This window comes from Microcebus murinus, chromosome 4 (assembly GCF_040939455.1).
Source record: "Microcebus murinus isolate Inina chromosome 4, M.murinus_Inina_mat1.0, whole genome shotgun sequence".
Lineage (NCBI taxonomy): Eukaryota > Metazoa > Chordata > Mammalia > Primates > Cheirogaleidae > Microcebus > Microcebus murinus.
This window is the reverse complement of record NC_134107.1, coordinates 42,219,946-42,246,276: the sequence shown is the minus strand read 5'-3', so window position 1 is coordinate 42,246,276 and position 26,331 is coordinate 42,219,946. Positions and strand designations below refer to the sequence as shown.

General features: G+C 43.6%; 1 protein-coding gene across 1 annotated transcript in view; it reads left to right on the top strand.

The window, feature by feature from the left end:
- Nucleotides 1-20,602, top strand: part of SLC6A5 (solute carrier family 6 member 5) — a 52,479-nt gene extending 31,877 nt beyond the window's left edge. Inside the window, exons 10-15 of the mRNA XM_012735521.2 lie at nt 140-252; nt 1,459-1,590; nt 2,528-2,627; nt 9,236-9,336; nt 13,689-13,856; nt 16,113-20,602. Of these exons, the coding sequence (XP_012590975.2) occupies nt 140-252; nt 1,459-1,590; nt 2,528-2,627; nt 9,236-9,336; nt 13,689-13,856; nt 16,113-16,268 (770 nt within the window). The 3' untranslated portion in view covers nt 16,269-20,602. The remainder of the gene's footprint in view (nt 1-139; nt 253-1,458; nt 1,591-2,527; nt 2,628-9,235; nt 9,337-13,688; nt 13,857-16,112) is intronic.
- Nucleotides 20,603-26,331: the final 5,729 nt, after the last annotated feature.

Sequence of the window (26,331 nt, the reverse complement as noted above, 5' to 3'; positions counted from 1 at the left end):
ATGGACAGGATTTAAAAAATAACCAACAGCAGAAGCAGCATATAATAACCGGGATCTCTGTGGGGAGCAGGCCCTGTGGGCTCCGGGAAGAGGGCCCTTGAGCCCGTCCTGCCTGCAATCCCCTGTCTTGTTCTTTCAGGGCCAGGAATTGCATTTGTGGTTTACCCAGAAGCCTTAACCAGGCTGCCCCTCTCTCCGTTCTGGGCCATCATCTTCTTCCTGATGCTCCTCACTCTTGGACTTGACACTATGGTGAGCTCCTTCTTTCCCACGGGTCCCCTGTCCCCAGGCTCCTTCCGAAGACCCTCCTCTTCTGGGTCCTGGGTCTAGGCTACAACAGAGGGGTGGGCTTCGGGGAGCCCAAATGTTACCCCTGAGCCATATGGGAGGGTGAGGTGCCTAGGGGGGCTCGGGATAACCCTGTATTGTGGGTGCTCATGGGCTGGTGCGGAGCCAGCCTCTCTCCCTCTTTTCTCCCTCTGCTCTATGCCAGGTTTGAACCTGTGCTACTTCCTGCTTTGGAGTCATTTTGCCAAAGCAAATTCTGTGGGGCTGGAGAAAGGAGGATAATATGTAGTCAATTTTAGGGAAATTGCTGTGAGGCTGAGACTACTACAAGTCATGCTGACAGGTGCTCAGGGTTTAGTTGTTGGGTGCAAAGAGGGTTTTCCTCAAGTAGAAGATCAAATGCAAGGTAAATTGGAGGAGAGGAATTTACATCTCATGAATACAAAGTGAGGCTTAAAATGTCCTGATGGCTGAATAGGAACGCATATTCAACTACTGGGGAAGTAGTTTCTAAAGCTCATATCCTGCTTGGGTCCTGGCTGGCCTGTGGGTTGGATCCCAGTGTGGCCTTTTAAACCCATCAAGGGAATGCTGACCTAAAAAAGAAAACCAAACCTAATATTAAATACAAATACAACTTTCTGGCCAGGCACCGTGGCTCACACCTGTAATCTTAGCACTCTGGGAGGCCGAGGCGGGAGGATTGCTCGAGGTCAGGAGTTTGAAACCAGCCTGAGCAAGAGCAAGACCCCGTCTCTACTATAAATAGAAAGAAATGAATTTGCCAATATATATATATAAAAATATATATATTTATAAATATATATATTAAAAAAAATATATATATATAAAATTAGCCGGGTGGCGCATGCCTGTAGTCCCAGCTACTCAGGAGGCAGGAGGCAGGAGGATTGCTTGAGCCCAGGAGTTTGAGGTTGCTGTGAGCTAGGCTGATGCCATGGCACTCACTCTAGCCTGGGCAACAGAGTGAGACTCGGTCTCAAAAAAAAAAAAAAAAAAAAAAAAAAAAAAAAAAAAAAATATATATATATATATATATATATATATATATACACACAACTTTCCTGGGTGGGAGATGCAGAGGGCTTTTTGGAGACTCTGGGTGGGACAGTTTGACTCAGGCACATGCATTTCCTGACACCATTGCAGTTTGCCACCATCGAGACCATAGTGACCTCCATCTCGGATGAGTTCCCCAAGTACCTGCGCACACACAAGCCGGTCTTCACTCTGGGCTGCTGCATTTGTTTCTTTATCATGGGCTTTCCAATGATCACTCAGGTAAGCTGCGTGCTGGGCACAGGCCGGGTGTGGGGGGCTGATGGCTATCTGTCCTTTCCCACTTGGCTCTCAGACCATGGCCAAATCACTGCCATTTCCATGTAGATGGCACCAGCTCATCAGGGATTCTGACCACAGAGGGAAATATGTTATCTTGGCTACCAGTGATGCTTCTAGCATCTTCGTAATTGAGATGTAGCCTTCTTGAGCCAACAAGGCAGGTGTGTCCTACTTTAAGAAAATAGGATACATGAAAATCCAAATTTTCCAACCAGATAAATTTCCAGGTGATTACTCATTATGTATGAGTCTACAGCCACTTGGGTTCCTTCTAGTCATGAATGTTTTGATACATTGAGTTAGGTCACTCAATGTATATATTGGTTTTGCTGCTCTGTGACCTTGAGCAAGTCACGATTCTGGGCCTTAGTTTCATTTGTGAAATGATGGATTAGAATGAGACAGTCTCTAAGTGTCATCTATTGTAGGAAGACTTAAAGGGTAAGGTAGAGCTACATGGGGATGTGTGGAAAATGCTCAGAGACACCTAAAGGTCATATGAAGGTAAATTAAATGCAGATTCATGGGTGAAAATGATCATCAATTGCTTAAAGCAAAAATAAAGCAATCTGGCTGCTTTCATATCCACATCTTCAGATGCTGACCCTTGCCTTTGAAGAATAAGATGTTAAATCACTTTTTAATGCTTGTTCTATTGATTAGCTCAGAGTCTGCCGGGAACAACTTTGCTAACCTGGCAAGGCCTCTGGTTTACATCTTGGACCAGGTGTAGGTTACTGCCACTGAAAGGAGGCGCCATACTTTGACCCCTGTGTGCACCTGACTCTCCCCAGGATGGGGAGGGTTGGCTGTCAGAATGAGAAGAGAGCCCAGTGGTGGGGCCCGTTTGATGTTGGCTGTTTCTCTCTCTTCTTAGGGTGGCATTTACATGTTCCAGCTTGTGGACACGTATGCTGCCTCCTATGCCCTCGTCATCATTGCCATTTTTGAGCTCGTGGGGATCTCCTATGTGTACGGTAAGGGAATGACCGTGCCTGCTGCTGAGGTAGAACTTCAGTGTTGGTAAGGCATTCGTGGCAAGCAGGTTTTCCATATTTAATAAGACAATGAAAGGATTTCATTGCAGCTATTGAGGAAACATGAGAGAGCTGCACCTTTGTGTCCAAGCTTGCCTCAGGACCACTGTGTTCCAGATTTAATAGAGAAATAGAAGGTGGCTGATGGTGAAACTTCTAAGAGACACCCCTTTGTCTATTGTCTGGCACGTGACAGTTAATGCCTGTGGACAATAGCCAGATAACGACTACACTGCAAATGTGAGATTATTTCCTTGGTCTTGGTAGCTGCAGCGCCCATGCAGCTTGAGATCTTGGGGAGCTTCCTTGCTAGTCCCTCAGTACAGTGCTAAGAACAGAGACCACTCAGCTCACATATCTTTAGGAAACTTTATTATTAGTTGTATCATGGGAGACTGTGATACAATATCTCAACCTCAGATTTTCCCAGGAATATACTTCCAGTTCTCTAACAGTTTATCCTTCCTACCATCATTATAACAATCTGCATCGCGTAATCAGTGGTGCCACTACCAAGAACAACGGGAATGGAGAACCGGCAGATGCCATGGATGCCCTTTGTGCAGAGTTGTCTAGACGTCCTTGGGCTTTCACCGGCGTATCTCCTGGCCCCTTGTTTGCATTGCCAGTCATCAGTACAAGGAAGTCCTGTTTGATTTAAGGTACCACCAGGTTCTTTGTGCCTGGAAGTCTGCTCCGAACTGTCCCTAGGCCTTCCAAATATACACAAGGCCACCATAGCAAATATCAGGATGGTGAAAACTTAAAAGGAAATGCAGGCTACTTGGAATGCAGGGAAATGCAGGCTACTTGGAATGCAGGGTATGAGTGAGGAACAAATGTATCATCCAGAGCCCAAAGAAAGCAGTGTCCAGACCAGAGGGGTCTGTAGAAGCTCTGCTCTTTAAACTGAGGGCCCAGCAAAGCTCACCCTAACCACCAGGTATCATTGATAGTATCCTTATTAGGGGCATCTTGCTTTCCATGCCATTGTTAGCCTCCCACACAACAGGTGCTTCACAGTGTCTTACTGTCCTGTACAACTTATTATTAAATTGAATTTCATCATTAAAATTCATTATTAAAATGGATCAAGATGTAGAAAGGAAACCTCCTGTGCAAACCTCCTGGAACACCAGAAACAGGATGACACTGTAGTCAGTTTTCGGCATTAGCAGAAGGAGAATTTGTCCCAGACCGGAGATCATAACGCTACTGCAGGGAGAGTTTAGTTCCTGGCACGAGAAGTGGGCAGGCGTGCCAGCTTTCCTGATGAGATCAGAGACCAAGCTGCCAGCACATTTGGCTGATAAGGCAGCCTGGACCCTGCCGTGATGCTGCATCGAAGACCTGCCACCGGGGTTAGGGTGAGGCTTCAAAGTGCTGTCTACCTGAGCAGAGAGTGGCAGAGACCCAGTGCAGTCCACCCCAGTGAATCTTAACTTTGTGCCCAGATACGAAAATCCTTGCCAGGAGAGGGAAGGAGAGGCCTCCAAAGGTCCTTCTTTGGCAACTCAAGCCCTCGTGGGTCCACATGTGAGCTGATGTCTCCAGATGGGCTGTTGGCAAAGTCAGGAAAGCACATCATTTGTAGCACTGGCCCATGTGCCAGTAGCCATCCCATTTTCCTCTTCCCTCACCTGTATCCTAATTGCTAATCGCCACAAAAGGCACACTGGCATGGTTCTTTCCTGTAAAACAGGGCTGTTCAGTGTGGTTTAAAAATAGCATTAAAACAGAAACCTTTCAGTGTTAAATATTTCTGTTTTTAGAAGTTAAATAGCTTCTGTCAACCCTGGCCCCATATAAATCTAGTGGTAGATTTCTTAGTTCTGAAGAAAAAAATAAATCCTGAGTGCTTCCATCCCTGGACTATGCTAATTTTCCTAAGGACCACACAGGAAATCCTCTGGTCTCTAAGGGTAATAATGTTGGGCTAGGCTGACTCTGCTGGGCTTGGGTTGAACTTGACTTCTGCAGTGGGTGTGAACGTCTGATTTGGATCTGGATAGAATTTTAAGAAGTGAATCTCAGAAAGAAATAGTTGAAATAACCTAACATAATTGTTAGTGATGCAAAGAAAAGCCTGTGCAAATATGTAAATTATACCCCAGAGTACTGTGCATTCTTTATTGTGATGATGAGACCCCCAAACCAGTGCGAGGTTCATGTAAGGTTGTTGAACATGAATCTGTGAAGGGTGCAAAGGAACCTGACTCACCGGCTGCATTCCCTTCTTGGCCACAGAATTAAAAAAATAAGAAAGCGAATTGCAGAGATTTGTGTTTTCTTCTTGTTTCTAATAATCTCTAGATTCTAGAGGATATCATTCAAATATTTGAAATATGGTAGGTATAATTTTCAAGTTTTATCATTAGATTGAAATAGCTAATTGAAGTTCTTAAGTCAACATAGCTCAGTGGCCAGTAGCCCGGTTTGAGGTATCCAGGTTTAAAAGCAGAACTCCTTGAGTTTGGTGTAGAAGCGATATCTTTAATAGACCTAAGTAGAGTCACTTTGAAAGTGTTTGCATTTTCCTGGAAGACAATATAGGGGCCTTCTGGCTGGGGAAACAATGCGATTGAATGGCTACCACCAAGACCTCCTGCCCGCTAGCTAACTACTTGGTTCTTCATTGTACATTTTCCCCAATCTGGATATGTGAAGTGGTCTTCATCTGTTTTCCACATCAGTCAGTTACTTGTTTCATATTCTACCTCCTGGACTGCCTCTCTTTCCACATGCTTTTGAGAGATGTTAGGCTCACATCAGGCAATGGCCTTTACATGATAGAGTATGTTAGTCTTCAGTTCTTGTTATTCATCCTGCTGGTGGAACTCAGCAGGGTTTTTTTTTGTTTTAATATACCACAGCATTTAAATTGTTTTTTAGCAAGGTTTTTTTTAAGCACAAAAGGAAACAAAATGAAAATAAAATACAAAAGAACAACAAAACAAAAATCCCTTCAGAATGCAACAAATTTAAGCTTAATTTTTTCCTGCATGAGTCTCCTCCCTGAGCTCCACTTTCAATTATGTTTTTGGCTGAAATGTCACTGTATACATCTCCCACTTCAGGGTGCAGGGTTACCCAGCTTCATTTGCTGGGACTCGTAAATGTAATATTATGAATGTGAGGCTTTAGTTCATGAGCAACTCACAGGGTAAATGTATGTGGGTAAATGAACAGGTATTTATTAAGCACCTACTGTATGCCCTGTGGACTCCTAGGATAGTGGAGGGGGGCAGGGGTAGTTTCCTTCATTCATGGAACTTGCCAACTGGCTACCAGGGAGAAGCAAGTGCACTGAAAACAGTGCTCAGCTGTGCATCCCTGGATGTGGCCCTTTTGCTGCCCAGAGATAAAGGAGGGCCAGAGCAGTCAGGAAGACCTTGAGATGGTGGCATCTCAGAGATGAAAGAATATAAAAGAAATAAATACTGAGACTTAGGGAGTGTCAAGCTGAGTTTATTGCCAACCAAGGTAGGGAAAACCTAAGTCAACACAGAGGGTTTTGTTCTCAGGAATGGGGCCTTCACATGAACTGTCAAAGAATAAGTTGGGGACTTACTTGTCCGTAGGTACACACAGAACTGGAGACATAATCTGTGGGACACAGTACCAAATGAAAATGTGGAGTCCCTTGTTAAAAAATTATTAAGAATTTCAGGATGGTGGCCGGAGAGCACTAAACAGGTGTGGTGCTCTCTGAGCATGGGCGCTGTGTGGCTGCACAGCTCATGCCAGGAAGCTGGCCCTGGCTACACCGGAGGGAGAATAGCTCCCATGAAGACTGTCTCCAGAGAAAGTACAGGGGTGTGGTTTATGAAGGCAGAAACCACAATGTTGCACAGGCGAAAGTGATCGGTTGATTGAAGCAAGTCTTGACTTCCCAGTCCAGGATCTTTTGGTTGTATGGAGTTTGTTGTGGGCTGATTTCTGAGCCTCAAATCTGTTGAGTCTAGACCAGTAGCCACAGGTTCACCACCTTTTTTCTTTTTTCCCTGCTGTTTTTCTGCTAATTCAGACTAGTCTTTAAGAAGGAACTGATCAGATCCCTTTTGGGTCCTGACTACTTGCTGTCTTAGCCCTCGAGGTCAAGGTCATGCAGCAGGGAAGCTTCTTTCTTGCACATTTTCCAGGTTCGAGGCTCTTCCCCTCTGGGAAGCTTGAGCACTTTTAATGCCATCCCCTCTTCCCACAGGAGGCTGTCTGTGTGTCTTCCCCAGGTCTAACCTTGAGCCCTGTCACAGTCCTGTGCCCATCCAACACACGCCACCACCTCTTGGGGATGATTTAGTGGACAGGAACAACCTGGCAACAGGATTTATGCTGATAATAGAAATGTTTGGAATTTTTTTTTTTCTAAAGAACTGAGGTCTGCTTTTGATGTTTTGTAATGTTTTTGAGGGCCTTAGCTTTGATTTCTATTTATTTAGTTCTCTCCCCTCACGTATGCCTGGAAGGCCTAGTATCCAGAGGCTACTCATTTGAAGGTGTTTGATGAATTCTGAAGGACACAAACAAGGAAACAAATCCAGCAATCCCACTACTAAGTATCTAGCCAAAGGAAAAGAAGTCATTTTATGAAAAAGACGCCTGCACCCAAATGTTTATCACAGAATTATTCACAATAGCAAAGATATGGAGTCAACCTAAGTGCCCATCAACTGATTTGGATAAAGAAAATGTGGCATTTATATACCATGGAGTACTACTCAGCCATAAAATGGAATGAAATGATGTCTTTTGCAGGAACTTGCACGGAATTGGAGACCATTATCCTAAGTGAAGTATTTCAGGAATGGAAAAACAGATCCCACATGTTTTCACTTATAAGTGGGAGCTAAACAAAGGATATACATAGTCATCAACAGCAGTAATGGGCATTGGAAACTAAGAAGTGGGGAGGGTAGGATGGGGGTGAGGGATGAAAATCTACCTATTTAGTATAATGTACACCATTCTGGTAATGGGTACACTGAAAGTTCTGACTCTAGCATAATACAATTTACCCATGTGACAGAAAACACTTGTACGTCCTAAATTTTTTGAAAAATCAAAACAAAACAAAGATGATTGGGTCAACTGCCCAAAGCATGCAGTTTTTGCCTATAGACCCAAGAAAGCAACCTGGAGTCTCCCTGAATCATGGAGTCACCTCTCCAAAAAGGCCCTCAGAGCTCGTTTGGCCCAGTCCTCCCAATGAACCAGCAGAGGCCCAGAGAAGGTTGTATCAGTTTACATTCCCCACCAATAGCATACTAGGGTTCTCTTTTCTCCACAAGGAGCACTATCTTGAATGCACAACTTAATGAATTTCCACCCCCAAGTAACTAGCACCCACATCAAAATATAGAACATTATCAGGGCCATTTTTAAAGGGGCTGAGTTGAACTATTTTGTTCCCTGGAAGGAATACCATAGTCTCTGCTTTCTGCCCCACTAAGAGATTGTCTTCTTGAATCACATCCCTCCCTCCCCACTTCCACGTAGCAGAGAGCAGGCGTTGAGAACACGGGACCAGGAAGGAGTCCAGACTGAGGAGGCGGTGGGGGACACTGGTCAGGTGAAGGCATCTGGGAGTATCCTGGATAGGAGGAGTTGACGGTCAGGTACCCACTTTTCACATAAATGACCCTGAGGATGAAGAAATGATGAGTGTTTAAGCTGAGGCTATATTTAAGCCAGAACTGCTGCCTACAAAGGAGCTTACACTCGGGGACTTTTCAGGTCTCTTCAGCGTAATAACTGCACAGTTCCGAGAAAGCCACGCTTCTGATAAGCTCAGGAAAGAATGTAAGAAACTGCCCAATCCTAAAACATTCCTCAAGGGCTTTTTCTTTCAAGGAGTGGCTTAAAAAACCTTCCTCAACCAAGAAGGTGCAGGGGTGGTGGTTATGTAGGGCTATGAGAACAACCATCTCCTCTGCTTTTTACTTTAGCGAAGTTGAGCAGTGATTATACAAACAGCAGTCCTCTGGGTTACAACAGAGTGGGCGACGGCCACTCCGAATTTATGCTGGTGTTTGCCTGCCGTTATCATCTTGCACAGTGCAAAGAAGGAACTCACTGGAAGAGAGTCCTTGGGAGGGTAGGGGACAAAAACCAGTGTACAGTGACTCTCGCTCTAAATCCCAAATCTAAATTTTAGAATACACGCCGCTATTGACCACAGTCTTCATTGGTTTTGCCAGAGTTGTCACTAAGCACGTAAGGCTGTGTGTGTGAGGATGCCAGGCGGTGGCAGTGCTGAGACGCCTGGGCCAAGCTGGAACTGAGCTTTTTAGATGTCACCGTGGGCTAACATTTTTGAACTTCACTGCAGAGAATATTTAATATCTATTTAAATGTTCACTTTGCCCTAATCTTCCCGGCAGCGAGTCATTTGTCTGATGGTTTTCTGCATAATAGGGGTCACGTTGACACCAGGCTGGGGCCATCCCTGGCCAATGGCGCTTGAGGGAGGGGCTCTGGTGCCTGCCCTTGCCGTCACCCCACACCCTGCCTCTGTGCCTCATATCTGGTCTCTGCTTGTCTATTTGCAGGCTTGCAAAGGTTCTGTGAAGATATAGAGATGATGATTGGATTTCAGCCTAACATTTTCTGGAAAGTCTGCTGGGCATTTGTAACCCCAACCATTTTGACTGTAAGGATCGCATGCTTTATTGTGCACATAGCACATTGCACGTGTATGTGGTGTTTTGCATTTGAACACAATGTGTGCCTCCATGTGAGCCTGGGAGCTGGTGGGATGGGCATTATTCTTGTCTTTTAGATGAGGAAACTGAGGTTCAGAGAGGTGAAAAGGCTGGCCTTAAGGTGCCTAGCTGGTCAGGTGCAGAGCTAAGACTCATGTACAGGTCTTTGGAGCAACCCTGTGGAACATTTCCTATTATATCAGTCTGTTTGATGTATTGATAGCAGACTGCAAAATACAGCCAACATTTCCCATGTGCTAACCATGTTCCAGGCTCTTGTCATGGCACTTTATACATATTGTCTCATCTCTCCCTTACAGCAGCTCTGCAAGATTGGCATTGTAATTATCTCCATTTTACAGATGAGGAAACTGAGGCCCAGAGATTATGTGACTAGCCTTGCATTGCACACCTAATAATTAGTAGTAGCTTGGATTCAAACCCAGGTAGTCTGGCTCCAGAACTCATGCTCTTTATTGCTACTTAATACAGCTGCTCTATAAGTGATACAGCATTAATTAGACTTTTATTGCTTTTGAGGATTATCTTGTCATCCTCAAATGTGCTGATGACATTTTGGGATCCTCTTACCCTCATCTTCTTAAAGATCAGAACCTTGCATGCATCAGTAAATCTGCACAGGGACTTCACAGTTTGTCACCTTTGTTATTGTGCCATAAGCTGCCACCACAGTCAAGCACAGCAATTGGCAGAGATCTTGCCTTTCCTCTCCTTTCTGACTTGTGGGTGTCACGTTGGCAAGGCTGGAGGAAGTTGGCTACAATTCTTGCTGAAACCAGTAGGTGGCACTAGAAACCAGATTAAGACCCTTGTTCCGCTGCACCGGAGCCCGCTGTTCTGAAGGGAAACAATACAGGATGAAAGTATAATTGCAAAGAAAATATATTTTCTCTCTCTCTTTCTTTCTTTCTTTCTTTCTTTCTTTCTTTCTTTCTTTCTTTCTTTCTTTCTTTCTTTCTTTCTTTCTTTCTTTCTTTCTTTCTTTCTTTCTTTCTTTCTTTCTTTCTTTCTTTCTTTCTTTCTCTCTCTCTCTTTCTCTCTCTCTTTCTCTCTCTCTTTCTCTCTCTCTTTCTCTCTCTCTTTCTTTCTCTCTCTCTCTCTCTCTCTCTCTCTCTCTTTCTCTCTCTCTTTCTCTCCCTCCCTCCCTCCCTCCCTCCCTCCCTCCCTCCCTCCCTTCCTTCCTTTCTTTTTCTTTCTTCCTTTTCATTCTCTCTCTCCCTTTCTCCCTCCCTTCCTCCCTCTCTCTCTTCCTTCCCTCCTCCTTTCCTCCCTCCCTTCCTTCTATCTTCTATCTTTTTTCATTTTGCTGCCATAGCATGAGTTTTAATCAAAACACCTCAATTTCTTCCTGAAAAGCCCGAGGTTTAGACAGAACGATCAGTAAGCATTTAGCTCTCTCTGCACTGATGTGGACATCGTACCGACACCCACACCTGTACCCATATTTTAGAGACTGTAATTTGTCTGAAAATGCCCACCGGATTTGGAGCATGAGAGTTGATAAGGATTAAGATAGGCTTTCAGTCTCTTGAACTCAGGACTGGAATGTGTATGAAGAACTCGAATTTACGTAATCGGTGGGAAGAAAACATCGGCCGAGTACCTTCTACTGCCTCTCAGCCTCTGTGTTCCTTGTGTCTGAGCTTCGCCACTTCCCTGGTTACGGCTGCACAGGCTGTACACATGGTTTGGCTGACATCAGAGTTAGGATCTGTTCTAGAGTCTACCTTCCTTTTCTTTCTGTCTTAGAAGATACTAAGCTTCATGGAATTTTTTTTTTATATTTTGCAGAAACATATCACAGTAATAATCATCAGCACTACTATTTGCTGAGGTCTGTTATGAGGCAGTCACTTTACAGACATTGTTTCTAAAGCTTCCGGCCACTCTGCCTGCTGCAGGGTGCTTTCCCCATTTTGCAGATGTGTGCACTGAGGCTTGGTGAGGTTAAGGAACTTGCCCAAGGCCACATGGTTTGCAGGTGGCAGAGCCAAGAATTGAAATCTAGGGCCTTCTAGGCTTCAAGCCCATGCTCTAATATATTTTTAAAAACCCAGTGCTTGTACCTCCAAGGGGGAGTTTGGCCAGTTTTGGATTAAAATAGTCCTAATCTTCTTTATGAGCAGAATGTCAGGGATAGGAATTCTAGGCACTTGATGTGTTTTTCGAGAAATTCCTCAACTGTGCAGACTTTACTTGGTTTCCATTATAAAACTTAGGTCAGAAAGTTGTGGAGAGGTCCAAGAAAAATATCCTGAACAAGATTCCCTTCTGTGTTGTTTGGAACACAGGATTAGAAGTGGTCAATGCCATCATCATCCTCAAGTGATGAGTCTCTCTCCAGCGCCTTCTTTGGCTGCCATCCACAAAAAATGTGGGCGATCCTGACTTAGTAGCTAAATGATCACTTCTCATGGCCAGCCCATCTGAGGGGAGGGTTTTATCAAAGCTGACTTGGCAGAGGGAAATTTATGGCAAAGAACAAGTTTGTACAGATAAGTTTGATGTGATTTTTGTGCAACTGGAAATGGATGTCAAAGGACCAAGCCCAACACTTATTTTTTACCATTTGCCCTTCTATAAAATGGATATTTTTGGTGTGCTGGAATAGGCTACGATTATGGGTTTAAATTACTTTGCAGCCCCTGAAATGAAATTGATCATTTTTATATGTGCCTTTGTGGATTTATAGAGCTATAAATATTCTGCATGCAATTACTGTGTACACAGTCAGATCACGCTACTGAGTTATGCATGCACATAAGCAGATGTATTCCTGTTTATATAGTAAATGAAATGGAGCAGCTTACCATAATTACATTAGGCCATACTTCCAATAGACTGGTTAATAAAGCTTATAACTCTAGGGGCAAATGTTTTAAAAAGGGCCTAGAGTAGACGTCTCTTTCCACAGAAGTCTCTTTTCAACAGTTGTCTTCGGGCTCATATTGCTTGGAATTGATATATTGAATTATTGTTGCATTGAAATTATCACTTGCCCCAGCAGCCTGGGCTTTGCAGCAATAATATAGATGCTTTACATTCCTATGGTGCTTCACGCTTTTCCAAAAACACTTTCATATATTATCTTTCCTGACATAATTCCTTCCGATCATTTTTGGGCAGTTATTTTATAGCTTAAGATGGGAGGAGAGAGGTGGGGAGGGGGAAAGGACTTATGTGAGCGAATTGTTCCAGGCTGCTATAGGCAGGGTTAATACAGGGAGCTGCACAGTTTTCAGGGAAACTCCCCTATCTTCCCATAAACGCTTGATTAGACAAGTTAGAACCCTGGCTCCATCTTTTTAGCTGCCTCTGTTTTCAGCGTGTGCATTCCCTTGCTCCCCTTCAGCTGCACTGGCCAAGTCTTCAGAGGGGTCCTCACGTCTGTTGCCAGGCCAAGTGTGCCGTGATGGGGGATAATGTGCAGAAAATACATATGTCCTGACCTCTCCTAAAACTGAGAGTGGACTCTTGAGTAAATACCAGACTATTGTCCCCAGAAAACCCCTGTGTTGACACATGGAGTGAAATCTATCCACTTTATAGCAGAGAAGTCTGAGACATAAAAGTCCCTCAGCTAATTAGTGGCAGAGCCGAGATTAGCATGCCGGTCTCCCGGCTCGCCACTCACCAGTTGGTGATGACGCCTGTTCACGTCGAGTCGTTGCAGAGGGAGCTGTGCGTCCCTTCGCTTTGTCCCCCAGCTTATTACAGGACCAAGCTTCCGGCCCGGTCACTGCTTGGGGACTGCTCTGGGTCTCTCTCCGCCAGCTGTGGGGGCAGCTCCTGCATGTGGGCTATACCCCATTCAAGGGGAAAGCAAAGTAGATCCAATTTTTAAAAAACAAAAATATATAAACTTAAAATGGGTTCCTTTCTTATAATAAAAGCTTGATTATCCATTATGTAAAGTACAGACAACTGCTTAAAAACACCACTGTCCGCCCTCCTACCTGCACACATTGGTCGCCTTGGTGTAGGTCCTTTAAGTGTCTTCTCGGCCTGTCTGTACGTATTCACGTGGCGGTGACACATTGCTCAGTTCCCATAGGACAGCAACTGCAGGGTCAGCAGCTAAGTGTGTGTCATCTTCATCTCTTTGAAATTCAATTTCTTCATTTGAAAAATGGATTAATAATAACACTACCCTTTCATGGGCATAAAATGAGATAATAGATACAAAAGCATCAAATTCATAACAGGGGTTTGATCTGGTGGAATGAATGAATAATTCATATCACCACCCCTAATACGTGTGTTTCTCTTTTCTTTCCAGTTTATCCTTTGCTTCAGCTTTTACCAGTGGGAGCCCATGACCTACGGCTCTTACCGCTACCCTAACTGGTCCATGGTGCTCGGATGGCTAATGCTGGCCTGTTCCGTTATCTGGATCCCCATTATGTTTGTGATAAAAATGCATCTGGCCCCTGGCAGATTTATTGAGGTAATTCCATCTACTCCTTTCCCCTGACGTCTTTTCCCAAGGGAGAGCTCCTGAAAGCTCTGTACGTTAAGAAAACAAAAGATTCGGTAAACTTATTCAAGAGGGAGGCTGGGTGATTAAGTGATTACAGTTGCTGCCGTTTCTATTAAACCCATTTTTATTATGTATTATTCCTCTAATGGAGGGGCTCAGCCAATCTGCAAGTGGAGCTGTTATTATGCTATGCCTTAGTGCTGTGACAGCTCTGGGGAATAAGTGATCAGAGTGCCTCCCCTTTCCTGGAGTGCCCTCCTCTCCTCTTATCCACAGTTTAAATCTCAGTGTTTGATTTTTAACCACACATCACATTCCTCCTTTCCCGATGTTCTTCTCTGTGCAAGCCTCCTTTCTCCCAAACACCTATTACTTTTAAAACTAACATCACTATCACTTCCTGCTGTGCCTGTGTTGAGGGTGGTTGAGGGGTCCGAGCTTTATAAAATGTCACTATTCCTGCAGAATGTAAAGGAAGTTTTAGGTCATGGCTGGTGTGAGCTGAGACTTGTCTTTCTAGATCAGTTAATTCCTTGCTGGACCCATTTCCTATTTCTAATGCAAAGAATCTCCACCCTCACTCCAGAGTGGATGGGAAGGGGACTGCCACCTGTGCCACCAGCAAAGTGTGGTCAGGCTTTTGTTACTTATGAGAAGTCACTTGCTCAGGTATGCCAGGAATCGCTCAGCCCCGGCCCTGTCTTGAAAATCCACGGGTCTGGCATTTTGGACTAGATCGGTGCTACTTAGGGCTTGGCCCAGGGCCGGGCAGCAGCACCCTCACCTGAGAGCTTGTCGGAAATGCAAACGACCAGACTCCAGGCAGCTCCACTGAACCGGGATTTTGGGGAAGTAGGACCCCGGCATCTGTAGTTTAACGAGCTCTCCAGGTGACTTTGATGCACGCTCAACTTTGAGAAGCATCGGACTAGACCAAGGTGACAGAGGACAGAGAAGAGCAGCTGTATGGGCTTTGCTCTTGGTCAGTCAGGCTGGAAAAGGAAGAAGCTTCTGGAACATCCCACTGAGGCCCCAGAAGGGAGGCGTGGGATGGGAACCTGGTGCGTGAGTACGTGCACGACACAGATGTCCACGTGGCAAGGACGTAGTTTTTGTTTTCACTGGACTAATAACGATGGAGACAGTGTAAAGGTAGGGCATAGGAGTCTTCTTACTGAAGCTGTACCCCAGTTTTTGTCCTCAGGAAATTCTGTTCGTTATCCTCTTGTGGTAAGTGACTTCGGCCTGACCGAGCCCCAGGGACGGCTCACTTCCGCCCCAGATACACCTCCCCGCAACTGACCCAGAAATCTCTCCCTCGGAACAGAGCCTGGGTTAGCCTCTGCTACTTTAGTCTTAGGCTGAAATTCTCTAAACTGATGAGTCGGCCATATAAATTTATTATGGTTGATTTGGGACACAAAGGTTGCAAATTGATGATTAAGGAGAGATTAAACCAACAGCTCTAAGAACCAGCTTCACTTTAATAGGTAATAAACATATAATTGTTCCCTCTTATGTAGTCAGAAATATGTTTTCTTTCCTTCTTCTAGAAAATGTTCCAGTCAAATTATATTTTCCATAACAATTTCAGTTGAAGGATTAGAGATCTCATTATTTTTAGCTCACCTGCTGGAACCCACATTGCTGAACCAAGTCAGAAGCATATATTTTGTCAACAGATAATTAAAATCTTTGCTCACTCTTGGCGATGTACCTTTGGGGTTGCGTTTTTTCCCCCTGGTCATTTGTATACTTTCGGGAAATATGCTAAACAAAATCCAATTATTTTGATGTAGCAACCCACTGTTGAGACGACAGACAAAAGTAATTGAGCCCATGTCTTTTGCAGACTGTGTTTGGCAGTGGAGAGAGAAGCTCGCAGATTCTCTTCATTTGAAGGGAAAAAAATGTATAATTAAAATCTGGGCCCTTTATCCTCTATTAATCTTGTGCAAAGCAAACATGGGACAGTTGTAATATTGCTTGCAGAGTGATGTAAATAATTTCAAGTGAGCCAAACTAAGTGTCCTCTTCACTGTCCCTGGCCTAATTAATGAATAGAAACTGATTTTCCTAACTGCCTCTCTTGGTAGGGGACCTCTTGGCTGAAGTGGGGGCTTTGGCGAAGTGGTCACAAGCAGGGTGGGGATGGGTGGGTGGTCCCTAGTGGAGGAAGGTGCATTGCTTCTGTGACCATGTGTGTCTTTGGTTTCTTTGCAGAGGCTGAAGTTGGTGTGCTCGCCGCAGCCGGACTGGGGCCCCTTCTTAGCTCAGCACCGCGGGGAGCGTTACAAGAACATGATCGACCCCTTGGGAACCTCTTCCTTGGGACTCAAACTGCCAGTGAAGGATTTGGAACTGGGCACCCAGTGCTAGTCCAGTGCTGCGGGGTGGTCCAGACCCGATCCTGATTTTCTTCTCTGCCTCCTCCTAACATTTTCCCTGGCTTTCCTCCCATTTTTTCTTCCTCTTTCTTCTACCCACATCTCGGTTCACATCCATACATGAGAGTGGCTATGTAGAAAAGTAGGCTGTAGTGTCACATGCCACGGTGAAGAGCTAGACAGGCCCCGGAAGCGCTGTTTGCTGTGTCCATGGTGTCTGTGTCGGGTGGGGGTGGTCCCCTGAGCACATGTTTCATCCTGTAGGGGCGGATCAACTAGCTGGGCGCTGATAGGTAGGCGTGGCTTGGTCAGTAGAGAAGGGTCCACTGCGTGTTGTCATGGGGGTGCCAGTAAGACTTCTACAGAATGGCAGAATTATAAGACTGCTAATTTGGACTTGTCAGCAGTTAGAACCCAGCTGAGTAATGTAGTGATTACATTCAGACACAAAAAGTTCAAGACACGGTATATTCAGAGGGTCAGCAGGGGTCAGAAAATGTTTTGCATGTAAGACAAGGCTGGTAGATTTGGACACCACTGAGGTGGTTAAGTTTGTCTTTCTGGTCACAATTGGGCATCTGTTTCCTTCATTTGGACCAATCGTCTCAAGTGTACCATGAACTCAGCGCTTAAGTGTTGGCTTTCTTCCCTTCGCTCCATTTTAATAACTACATTTGTGAGTTTTTTTGGTTATCTCTTCCACCCCTGCACATTCGTAGTAGAGCTCCATTCTAGTGTCTACATGACATTTAGCACCATGGTTCAATGTTATGATCCTGCATTTCTTCTCCTCTAAATGTCTTTCTATAAGCTGTAGATGTGTTCTCTTTCAACCTCTGGGAAAACAAGGCTTACCCCGATTCTGTCTATATATTATATACGTGGGACACACACTCTTAAAGACAGATAACTTCACAATTTTTACTCAACTTTTTCATTCACAGTAAATGCCAATTGTGGTCACAGAAATCAAAGAAATGGAGAGTTTTAATAGAAAGCAACTACACTATTCACTGCACTGGTAGTACATTTTAGGCCATTGTGTTTACAGAAATTTTCTGATAAATACAGCTTAGGTAAGTAGTGAGTGAGCCAATTAAGACTATAGCTTTTAAGACTGCATTTAGCCAATTCAATTTTAAGAGTTCCCTATTCACAGTAGTCATTATAACTGCACTCTAATGAGAGCGAATCATACGTCTGCAGAGATTGGCGAAGCCGTAACCTTTATTATCTTGTATCCTGAACATGCATATATGAAATTTTAAAAATGTGATATGTGTTCATGTAGTGTGTACTCGTAGTGGTGTTTTCCGTCCATATAAATATCTTATGAATTACTGTAGAGATGGTGAGTTTAGAATAGTGTAGCCTGTTTTTTTTTTTTTTTTCTTACAGTAATAATATCTAAACCTAAAATTGTTTCCTTTAGGGGAGGCCATTTCAATCATTTTCTTATTCATTTGTCTTCATATTACAGGGTCTCAGGCAAAGTTTTCAGTTCAAATCTTGTACATTGACGTGACATTTTCATCCTGTTTAACAGCAATGAAACCCAACAACAGACCTTAATGTAACATTTAAAAAAAATGACTTCATTTGTTAAAACAAATAGACAAACAAGTCTCTCCTCATTTTACTGAGCTCTCCCTTTTCCAAAGCAAAGATCATTGCCGTTTGCCAACGCTGATGTGAACTTCCAGTTTTCAAAATTAGCTTGTGAAAGGTTTTTAGAAAAGGAAACAAAGATGGGTTTTGAACTTTAGGTTTGCATGTCTTTGTCTGCAGTGTATAGTTGTTCGTCCTCTTCTTTGTTCTCCTTTTCTCCCTGCCCCCCAAAGCTAGAACTTGCTAGAAACTATCCCAGAGACTCAACCCTGAGCTTCCCCTGAACTTAGCTTTGGGGAGCTGAGCTGTGGTATCCCCTGTTCCAGTGTTTCCCATCACGACCTGTCTGCCCTGAACACAGGTTTCCCCAAGAAAGCCATACTGATGAGGGGGCCCCCATTACTGTGGCAGGTGTCGCAGAAGGGTACCCAAAACGAGCCTCTTCAGTGGCTATCTGGTGGAGTGAGACAGGCGGGGAGGAATAATTTAGGCCTGGAAATTATCCGCAGCCTTTCCAATTTGAAGGTTGAAGAAAAGAGCTTAAATCAATTAGCATTCTCTCACGGGACTGGTATGTTTGTGTCAGGATGAGTGGTTTTTGGCTTTCCTCTTGCCTCTTGGCTAAAACTCGAGTCTGATGCTGGCCACCAACCCGATTTCTGCTAATTATTGCTGTTGTGATTAAAAGAAGTGGGAGGAGACCCCATGGGTGCAGCCAGGTTTGTTTTGTACAAACTTAATTGTAACAATGGAGATCTTCTCACTAGCTGGTGTGTTTTGTATTTGGGGGGAATCTACATTTGTGTTAATTAGGATTTGTCCGGGTAAGACTTAGTAGGTGCTTCCTGAGCAGCTGCTTTTTTTTTTTTTTTTAATTCCCCTTTCCCTGCAATTTCCAAGTTTTATATACAATTTACTTAAAGGGATACACTCAGGTGAAAGGTTCCAAACTTACCTGGAAACGGTTACCTTGTAGAATTAGTCCTGTCCATTTCTACAGCCATGTTCAACTCTGAGGCTCTCCCTGGCAGGGACACATTGGTTCAGTGTCGAGCTGTTCCCAGTCATCGTGTAGGCCATGCTACGCCTCCCGTGGATTTAGCTGGGACGCTAAGAGCTGAGATGCATACGACCAGATGGATTGTTTCCATGCTACTAAAATGCACAGGCAGTTGGACAAAAAAACAATGAATGAATAAAAGTAAAATGAATAGCATCGTCCTAAACTGCTGCCTGAGAGTTTCCCTTCAAACTGGGAAGAAACTGAGTATGCTGGTTCACTGTGCAGAATGGTGGGGCATTTTTTACTTGTGAGATTATTTCATAACACCAACAAATGCCAGAAACTCATTCAGAGAAAAAAAAAAAGCCATATGTGAAAAACAGTAACCCTGTAAAATCCTTAAAGGAGAAAAAAAAATGTATATTTCTTAACAATTGCTGTTGTGGCTTGTTGTGCAAATGTTTGTCTTGCATATTAGTAACTTTTATTCTCCTTAGGGCTGTGTTTGTCATGTACAAGTGTGTCTAATTCTGGTCTTTCGTTGTTTCTTTTTCCTTTGTATTTATTTATTGCATGAAGTCTGTGGTCAGTGCAAATCTTGATGACCTCAATGTCTTTTAAATTTCCAGTGTATTTTTAATATGTAAAAATTATAATCGACTTGTATTTCAGTGAGCAGCACTTTAACAACAATGACCTTTAAATAGGTAAGACTTGGGTTGTCTGTATGCTAATATTGCACTGGAGTTGAGTTTTCCTTTAATTAAGTTCTTGTTGTCATCTACGTATCGCTCAGTGCTTCCTGTCCACCTTTACCAACAGCATGGTTTTCCCATGCCTGAAAGTAAGATTTTTCTTCCCTCTTTGTTCCTTTGGCTGCAGGCCATCGTCCTCTTCCCAGAAGCTAGCACAATGACTGTCGCTCAACATACGTGTGATGGCAAGGTCATACTGCTATTGTTGCACCTGGATTTGGGTTTGCAACATGCTTCTTTGAGGCAGAGGACTCAAGAGAGGACATGCTGTGTGGCAGGTTGTCTTGTAGAGCCAAAAGGCCAAGGCCAAGAGATGAACATGTCCTTCTCTTTCACATGGAGTGTCACGTAGAAAGCTAGGCTGGGGGTAAAGGGCCAAGTGATTTGGTCTGGATTCCTATTTTCCCACTAGGATTTTGGAAAGTGAAGCTTCCTGTGTTTCTCAGAGTTTGCTTCAATTGTCCAGAAAGGCCAAGTCATTTTGAAATGTAGTCTTGGCTCAGGTTGCCTCTGAGCAGCCTGCAGCCAAAGAGAAAGTGTTTTCAGATTGGGTATTCATCACCTCTGAAAAGCAAGCAGTGGTTTGAGTTGCCTGCCATGGATGAAATACATCTTCAGGTAACCATTTGCCTTATAGGTGTATTTTATTGTTAGGATGATACTTAGTAATTGACTAAAAATTGTTTTGTCTCTCACTTGTTGGTCTTTTTTTGCACTTTATTATGTACCTATCAAAGAATAGGTTAATTCTTACATTGTGTACTTAGCTAATGTCCTAAATGCTAGCATCTTATGTGGGTATTGTTGCCCATGAATAAATATATGTTCCCTAATCAGGTCCTTATATTTTTTCATTAATTGTACATGAAGAAAATATGTTACAAATGATGCATCATATATATATCTTATAGAGTACATATTATATAATGTGTATTATTCATTTAAGAAGTCATTATTCTTGAGGCCCTACCTCAAATTTTGTATTTATGTGTACAAATGCAATTTATTGTATTATATATTTGCCTATTATATACTGATATAAATTAGAATTTATCCTAATAATGTATGAGTTCACAAAACCCTAAATAAATGTCAGTGTTTAAAACAGAACGATTACAGCATTGTGTCTGTTCCAAACCCATTACCCACCAGCTTGCTTTCTGAACAAATGGCCTTCAGATATCCCCAAGATTGATCTGTTTTATTGTGAGAAACCTGGAAGAACCATGCAAAACTGCCCTCCTGGGAAAATGAGATATTGTGCTGCTGTAGAAACAAATATCAATTAAGTTGTTATCTTCTTAACCGTCAGAATGCACTATTGTTTGCCGAATTATTAATTACCTTCATGGGTGGGGAGACAGAGAAATTGAGGTGAGAGGAGAGAAGAAAAAGAGAGAGAAAGAGAATCTGAGTAGATCTGCGACATGGACAGAAGGACTGGATAAGTTAAATCCTGTGTGTGTTTTAATGATCATTTTTTCATTCTTCAATTTAACTTTATTTCAATTCAGGAATCATTTATGTCATTCCTACACTGTGCTAGGCCCCAGGCAAAACTGAATAAAACAGTCCCAGATAGCAAGGAACTCAGAGCCTAGAAGAAGGACTACCCATATTAAACAAACAGATGCTATTCTTTTCCTATTGAGTGGGTGGAGGCCCCAGGTTCCCTGCCCAGAGATGCCCCCCGCCACCCCTGAGGTCCTGCGTCATGGTTTCTCCTGTCTGATCATGTTAACCCCGAAGCTTTGACTCTGTTCTCCTCAAAGGAGCATAACATACTCATGCTCTGCCTCCGTCTGAAGCTTCAGTGTTGAAAGGCTACAGGGATGATCTGGGCCCCCCTCAGTGGGAAAAGAAATGCCCTCTTTTCAAGCTGATGCTGAAATGCACATGCCAAGAACACAGGTGTCCAGCCTGCTGTCAAGCTGTGGCCTGGGAAAGGCATGGTAAGGAGATCTACACACACGCTCAGGACTAGCCATGAAACTGCGCTTCAGCACCTGCACTGAGCAGCAAACACCAAACTCGGTGTAATGTCTTGTCTGCCCAGCAGTGGAGCTCCTGCCAGGGCAGGAAGTACACTCAGTGGGGTCAGAGCTTGGTGCTGGCTCATCACCCTCTATTTCCTTCCTGAGATTCCTTTGCTCATTGCATGTATGTATTTTAACTTTTTATTTTGAAGATTCTAAGGCATGCATAAAATTGGAGAGAATAGAATAATGAGCTCCCACGTCCACGTCACATGTTTTCAATTATTACCAACTCACGTCCAACTTTATTCCATTTATCCCTCTCCCCACCCTGAAACTCTACTTCCTTGGAGCATTTCAAAGCAGATCCCAGATACCATGGAATTTCAGTTGCAAATGCTCTGTTGTGTTTTTAGAATCCTTCTAAACAGTCTTTCCCTAAATGGGGATAAGGACAAAGGTGGGAAGCTTAGAATTCACACATCCATAGCAAAATCAATCTACTGTGGGCTGTTTGAAAGGAGTACAGGATCTGCCTGGAAGGAGCTTCATGTGGTCTCTGCTCTGAGAACTAGCCTGGCTTCCTCCAGCCAGTCTTTCATCTTGTTTGTAATTATTTGGCAACTATTCGGCCCCCTGGACTTTGCTGCTATTTTCGAAGACAGCTTACTCCTGCTCCCTTGGATCATTCTCCTTTGTCCACACTCTCTGCCCCCTTTCCCTAGGTGTCTCTCCTGCAAACAGAGATTCAGAATCTCACAGTTGCAAGACAGAACTGCAAGATCACTTATTCCGGCATATCAGCAACATGGATTCTTCCACGACAGTCTGTTTTGTGGGAATTGGCTTTACAAAGAGATGCATGTGGGATGGGTTGTTGGTGTCTAAAAGATTCACCATAAGGATTCTTTATAATAGAACTCCCGGAGTGCCTTTAAAATGGCTTGGCTGTACAAAAATTGGATTTAAATCTCTGATTTACAGATTCTACTGTGTGATTTGGGCTACTTCTTTCTTGTCTTTTATTGTAATTTGTCATTTTATGATCATTTTGCTACCTAGTGGTCCCCAACCTTTTTGGCACCAGGGACTGTTTTCATGGAAGACAATTTTTTCTAGGGACTGGGGATGGGAGGATAGTTTCAGATGATTCAAGGGCACCACATTTATTATGCATTTGAATTCTATTATTATTAGATTGTAATATAAAATAAAATAATTATACAACTCACCATAGGTTGGGGACCCCTGAACCCATCACCATTCCCTTTTCCAGGAAACTTCTTCCTATAGAAAACTTGTCGAGTTAGGAGAAAATAATGGCTGAAGTATAGTGCAGATCAACATTGAAACAGAATCACATTTTCACCATTCATTCACTCATTTATTTTTATACAATGTCTTAATTATGCATATGTTTCTAAAACCTAACAGTTTGTGGCATACAGTAGATTCTCCATAAATGCATTTTTAAAAATTAAATGAGCAAATATTAAGTATTGGCTCTGTACAAGGAACTTAGTTTTGTTATAATGTGTAAGGAAAATGTGAGTAAGACTAGGTCTCTTCTTCTAAATCTCTCATCTCATGTGGGCACTTAAGACATAACACACAGGTTGCTGCAACATACAGTGGAAAGTACCAAGTGCCACCAAAGGGGAGCAGAAGAAGACATTCCTTCTCGATGAGAGAATTATGCAGCATTTCATAAAACAGGGCATTGGCACATGGGAGGATTTTGACCATCAGGAAGGTATTAAGATGGGATTTTCAGGTGGATGAATATAAGTAAGTGACAACAGTGGGGTAAGACAGGCAAGCATGGCTGATGGAAAAATTTGGAAAGTGTGGTATACACCGACGGGAAGTGAGAATTGAGGCTGAAAGTGGTTAGGACTTGATAGTCAAGTGACTTTGGTGCCAATGGGAGTTCAGACATGAACTGACAGGCCAGAGAGAGCCACTAAAGGTTACCGAATAGTGGAGAGGTATTTCCTGGCGAGGCAGCTATGATGCCAGAGACAAAGCACTGTCCTTGGGTCAAGTGACAGCTCTGTCCCTTATTAGCACAATCTCATTCGCAAAATTGGAATAATTATACCCATCTCACATGGTTGCTATGAGGATTAAATTAAAATTCGTAGGTGAAATTGTTTTCTAAACGGTAACACCGCACTAAATCTTGGATATTTACTGCTAGAGTCAGATCCATATGTTTGGAAAACTAACCCAGTTGCATGCCGAGGATAGATTGGAGTGGAGGAGCGGAGGTGGGAACTGGTTTGACTGGGTGAGAAACCAGCTTTCTGAAACCATTTGGTGTGAATTTCAAGACACCAGGTCACATGTGTAAGGGTCTTTTGGTGGGGAATCTCTTTTCTGGCTCCCGTGACTGGCACCATCCAGGTTCATATTTAAAAATTTGAGCAATCAGCTTGGACACGACACCAGCCAACAAGAAGAGGTTTGGCAGTGAGGCCGAGCGGAGGACCATCCTGGTGACCCTCGTCCACCCGGCGTTGTCATGGGAGTCTCTGGATCATGGCAAAGTTGGGGAGTCTAGGAGAGATGCTGGGGCCGGTGGGGTCTTGGAGGTGGGCTCAGGGGCCTTGGGAGAGCCTGGATAGTTTGGTCCTATAACTTGATTCTTCCTACCTTCTCCTTTCAATAAGGAAACAGTGGCTGAGGGATTCTGCGATTATGGGGGATACTCAATTATGGGGGATACTCAAATCTGCACACTTTGCCTCCAGGCTTCCTGCCATCTCTGTCACGTGGCCCTCACTGCAAGTGTTCAGGAGAGATGCACACAGAGAGCTTTGGGCCATACCCACCATGTTGCACAAATTTGATCTTTCTTGCTTAGGGGTTTGAGATAGACCATATTTTAAAAAATGGTTCTGATCCACCAGCTCAAAAGAGGAGAGCCTGGGAAAGCACAGGCCATGACAATCTCAAAGCGCACCCCTTCTCAAAATTTTCTTGCCTTCTTGTGAGTGCTTCTTATTTCTAAGAACAGTGCCTTTGGGTGAGGGTAGGAATTACAGTGAGCTTGGATGACGCCAGTACAGGTATTTTACAAAGTTGCTATGATGTGATGGAATCACCTGAGTTTCTGTTCTTCCCTTCCTCAGTGACATCTCTGACTTTAGCCAGGTTTGCTGCCACCCAGGCAAAACATGGAATTTCCTGGTTCCCTTGCAGCTAGGTTTGGTAGATTGACCTGGCTCCATTTCTCTACCCTAGCCTAAATCATACCCTTGCTCTATCTTTATCATGCGTGGATGGATTGTACTTCTTGCTCTTGACTTTGGGCTTGGCCATGCATCTGTGCTTCAGCCACTAGCATGTGAACAGAAGTAGCACTGTGCCAATTTTGAGTCTAGACCTTAAGAGGCCTCACCTATTTCCACTGGCTCTTGGTGCCTCTTTGGGCCATGAGACGAACAGGTCCTAGCTAGCCCATTAACCCAAGGAAGATGAAAGGGCACATGTGACAGTCACTCACCTGAAACACAGACTTGCAATGAGAAGTAAAATCAACACAGCCACTGTAGCCTAAAGCAGAATTGCCTGTCTGAGGCCAGCCTGGATGAGCTGAACCCTAGCCAACCTGCAGATATGTGCTTAGTGTTGTATGCCACTGAAATGTTGTTGGTTATGCAGTAATAGATAACAGATACATAAGGAGTGGCCATGTGACTAGGTTCTGCCCAAATATAAGTAGAAGTCATATGTGGGACTCCTAGGCATGTTCTTCCCCTTTTATTCATTCTTTTCCACATTTTGCTGTCTGGAATGTGAATGTAATGGCTGGAGTACCAGCAGGCACACTGAACCATGAGGACAAGAACTACATTCTAGGGATGATAGACAAGGGATCTGGAAAGAGCCTCTGGGTCGGACTTCACAGAGCTACCACATTAACCCTGGACCATCCAACTTTAGAATTCTTGTACCTACAAGTGTATTAAACACCTCAGTTATTTTATTTATTTATTTATTTTTTCGAACACCTCAGTTATTTAAATTAATATCATTTGGGAGTTTTCCTGTTATATGAAGCCAGATAGAATCCTTACTAACACAGGAAGTAAAATAAACTGGGATGACTAGATGGAGATCCAAGGACCACTGGAAAATGTGGGAGAGTTTACTGTCACTGGGCAAGGAGAATTATTTGTGACCTGTGACTCTGGAAAGTAGTCTAAAAACACTGGAAATGATCATTGCTATTTCATGTAAATGAGCGAGTCCAGTGAGTCTCGTGAATTACTGTGATAAGGTTTCTGCCTACAGTAACTGGAGCAGATTCTCTCTGCTCAAAAAGATCTCTCACATTCCCCTACATCATCCTGTGACCTATAATTCCTCCAGTAGGCAAATATTCTTGGGTTGACAGGTCTGCTCATGGAAGCTATACTTTAATGAGGAATGCTCTATTTTTCCTAACTCAGTGTAAGTTGAAAAGGATGCCTTCCTCCTAATTTTCCTTCAGAGTGATGGTAACAGCACTGAGCACGTAGGACTTCTGATATGAATAATGGATCACTTTAAGAAAAGAAGGCCTGGGTGAATGCATTGTGAGCAGTCTAGGCTCCCTGGATGATAGAAGGAGTCTTTATGGAAGAAAGTTTGAAAGTTGGTCAAGGGGATTGTCTCTTCCCTACACTTTGGGTTTCCATGGTGAGGGATTTTTCTTTTTTTTCTTTT